The 3176-nt window shown below is 56.4% G+C and overlaps 1 protein-coding gene across 1 annotated transcript; it reads left to right on the top strand.

The window, feature by feature from the left end:
- Nucleotides 1-2080: 2080 nt before the first annotated feature.
- On the top strand, nucleotides 2081-2758 carry LOC135595120 (uncharacterized). The gene has a single exon (XM_065085642.1). The coding sequence runs from the start codon at nucleotides 2081-2083 to the stop codon at nucleotides 2756-2758; it is 678 nt and encodes a 225-aa protein (XP_064941714.1).
- The last annotated feature ends 418 nt before the right edge of the window (nucleotides 2759-3176 follow it).

Below are 3176 nucleotides of genomic sequence, written 5' to 3'. Positions count from 1 at the left end.
AAAATCTAAAAAGTAATTCGAATAAGTTATTAATTAATTTTTCTATAAAATATTCATAAAAATATTTTTGAAAGCTTAGATCGATTATAAACCGACTTTTTTGTGAAATATTCATATGAATATTTTCGGAAGCTAAGAAATCAGGTTAGTTACAAATGAATTTTCTTGTGAAATATTTGTAAAAATATTTTTGAAAGTCTAAAGAATAGTTATCTGATGAGGGTAATAGATGAGGGTAATAAGTGGTGACAAGACCTGCCTAGACGTCAGTTGACCCAGACGACGCCTCACACCTCAACCGACTCGGCGAAACCTGGTCAAACGAACCAGAACGCAGACCGAGGCCCATTAACGATATGTTCAGACTCGGTCCTGCACGCCACACCAACACCAGTGTCAGACGCAACCCGCTCCTTGCAAGCAGTCGCATCAGACACGGTAAATCACCCTATAAAGACCCCGCCCCTAAGAGGGGCGAGGGGGGAGGAAAAAACAGACGCAAGAACACACCACTTCGCATCACTAACTTGATCGTCGGAGGGGTCGGGCCGAGCCTCCGACCCGACCTGTGTGCAGGTGAGAAGACGAGGTTAGAGCCCCGGGGAGGCAGAGCAAAGGAGGCCTTCTCTACGGAACACCCCGACCAACCTCGACGCGGCCTGATCTACGCCGCCGGCCACTGCAGTGGCGACGAGATCCCCGCCATTCGGACCCGACACAAGCCGCGTCAGCCCCAAGGCCACGGCACGAAGTTGTTTACACCAACAAATTGGCACTAGAAGGAGGGCCCCGAATGTCGAGAGATCCTCTGACCGACCCCGACGAAGCCCCAGCCGAGGGATCGTTCTTAACATGGGCGCCGATCGAGTGCCCCTCGTGTAACGAGCCACGGGCTGACGATCCCGCCACGACCTCAGAATGCTACTAGCGTCTGTTCAACGACTCGGGCCTGCTTCCCCCCGAGGGTGCTCTGAGTGTCCCCTCGCCTGTGTCATCTGAAGCCTTCCAGGACCTCGCCCTTCAAGTCCGGGCCTTGGTAGGAATGGTGCAGACGGTAATCCCGCTCATTTCCCATACAACAAACCCATCGGTGGCCCAGCCTGTGCGTCGATTGGACCCATCTGCACCTGTTCACGCAACTACCTTGGCACCCCCCGGTTCACCCCAAGCCCGGGTGTTTCCCCTGGGAAATCAGGAGGGGGGAAACCCTCCCGGTCGACCCGAGTATGAGGCGATGTCTTCGGAATCAGCGGGCTCTCTCCGGGCCCAGCTGCACTTTCTCAGTCAACGACTCAAAGAAATACAGAGAGAGGTCCGAACCTCAAATGGAGAGCCTGGGGACGAGGCGCGCCGGGGGTCACCGTTCGCGGTCGAAATACGGGATCAGCCGGTGCCCGCAAGCTTTCGACTCCTCTCCCTGAATGCTTATGACGGCACCACCGACCCCGCTGACCACGTGGCCGCCTTTCGGGCTCAGATGGCGCTATACGGAACCTATGACACTCTGATGTGCAGGGCGTTTCCCACGACCCTAAGAGGCTCAGCCCGCGCTTGGTATAGTGGTTTGAAGACCGGGGGAATCACCTCCTTCGACCAGCTCGCCGAGGAGTTCGAGCTCAACTTCTTGGCTCTGGCTCGACCAAAGCCATCCATCGACCTACTCCTTGGGCTGAACCAAAAAGAGGACGAACCTCTCTCTCGTTTTGTGAACCAATTCGCTACTGAAATTCAGGGCTTATCAGGTGCTCACCCCTCTTTATTGATGCAGGCATTCATGGCAGGTCTCCGTCCCTCTAGGTTCTTTTGGTCCCTCGTGGAACGACCCCCCACCGCTGTCTCGGAAATGCTCCAGCGAGGCAATCACTATGTCGCGGCAAAAGCTTGGATGTCCGGGAGACGCGAGGAGCATAAAAGTCCCCGGGCAGAACCACCGACTAGGCAGCTAGCCGGTACGCTGAGACGCAGATCGGACCGATCCAACCCGACCACACTAAGGTCGCCCTCCCCCGCTTTGGAAACATCCCGAACACAGATATTTCTTCAGATAGAGGGGAAGGGGCTGCTCTGAACCCCCACCCCGATGAGGAATCCCCGGGAGCTCGCGGACAAAACAAGATATTGCCGCTTCCATCGACAAAACATGCATAATACAGAAGAGTGCCGCGAGCTAAAGCGACAGATCGAGGAGCTGATTCGAAGGGGGCATCTCGGCCACTACCTACGGCAAAATAAAGAGCTTTCCCCATGGCCCGAAGGCCCCGTCGAAAGGCAGATTGATGTGATCACGGGCGGCCCAGCATCTGGGGGAAACAGTATGACTGGGCGGAAAGCATACGCCCGCACCCCAACGGCCGGGGACCCCGGGCATGGGCCCGCGCCCGAGGTCACATTTCCAGCTGAGAGAGCCGAACCGCCCGAACACGATGACGCGTTGGTGGTGGCTGCCAGAATCGCCAACGCCCAAGTGAAAAGGATCATGGTCGACACTGGGAGCTCGGCCGACATCCTTTATTTGGACGCATTCCAGAAGCTTGGGCTCTCCCGCGACGCCCTGGTGCCTATGAGCTCGGCGCTCACCGGGTTCATCGGCGAATCAATTTCGCCATTGGGCGTGACCGTCCTGCCCTTAACCTTCGGGGAAGCACCGAGGACGAAGACGGTGATGACAACCTTCTTGGTAGTCGACCTTCCTACCGCATACAATGCAATTCTGGGACGCCCCACCCTCAACAAGCTCAGAGCGGTTATCTCTACCTAACACCGTACTATGAAGTTCCCGACCCGCGAGGGGGTCGGAGAGGCCAAGGGAAACCCCCGCGAGTCAAAGCGATGCTACTTGACTGCGATCTCCCTGCACAAGAGGAGGAGGACTGAGCTCCCGCTCGAAGACCCTAGGGAAATAAAAAGGTCATCCCGACACCCCGAGCAAACGGGACCTACCATGGACGTGCCCCTACAGGATGGGCATCCGGATCGAACTGTCAAGGTCGGGTCAGAGCTTCCTGAGCATTAGCGTGCCCAGCTTATCAATCTCCTCCAAGAGAACGTCGATGTCTTCGCCTGGTCACCCACTGACATGGCGAGCGTGGACCCTGAGGTATCTCAACACCACCTGTGTATCTCCCCCGACGCGCGGCCAGTAAAGCAGAGGCCCCGGCGTCTGGCTCCCGAACGCC

This window comes from Musa acuminata, chromosome BXJ1-10 (assembly GCF_036884655.1).
Source record: "Musa acuminata AAA Group cultivar baxijiao chromosome BXJ1-10, Cavendish_Baxijiao_AAA, whole genome shotgun sequence".
Classification (NCBI taxonomy): domain Eukaryota; kingdom Viridiplantae; phylum Streptophyta; class Magnoliopsida; order Zingiberales; family Musaceae; genus Musa; species Musa acuminata.
The sequence above is the reverse complement of the archived record's forward strand: the minus strand, read 5'-3'. Positions and strand labels throughout refer to the sequence as shown.

Excerpts from the sequence above, each read along its gene's own strand:
- LOC135595120 (XM_065085642.1), top strand. The coding sequence starts at position 2,081 with ATGAGGAATCCCCGGGAGCTCGCGGACAAAACAAGATATTGCCGCTTC.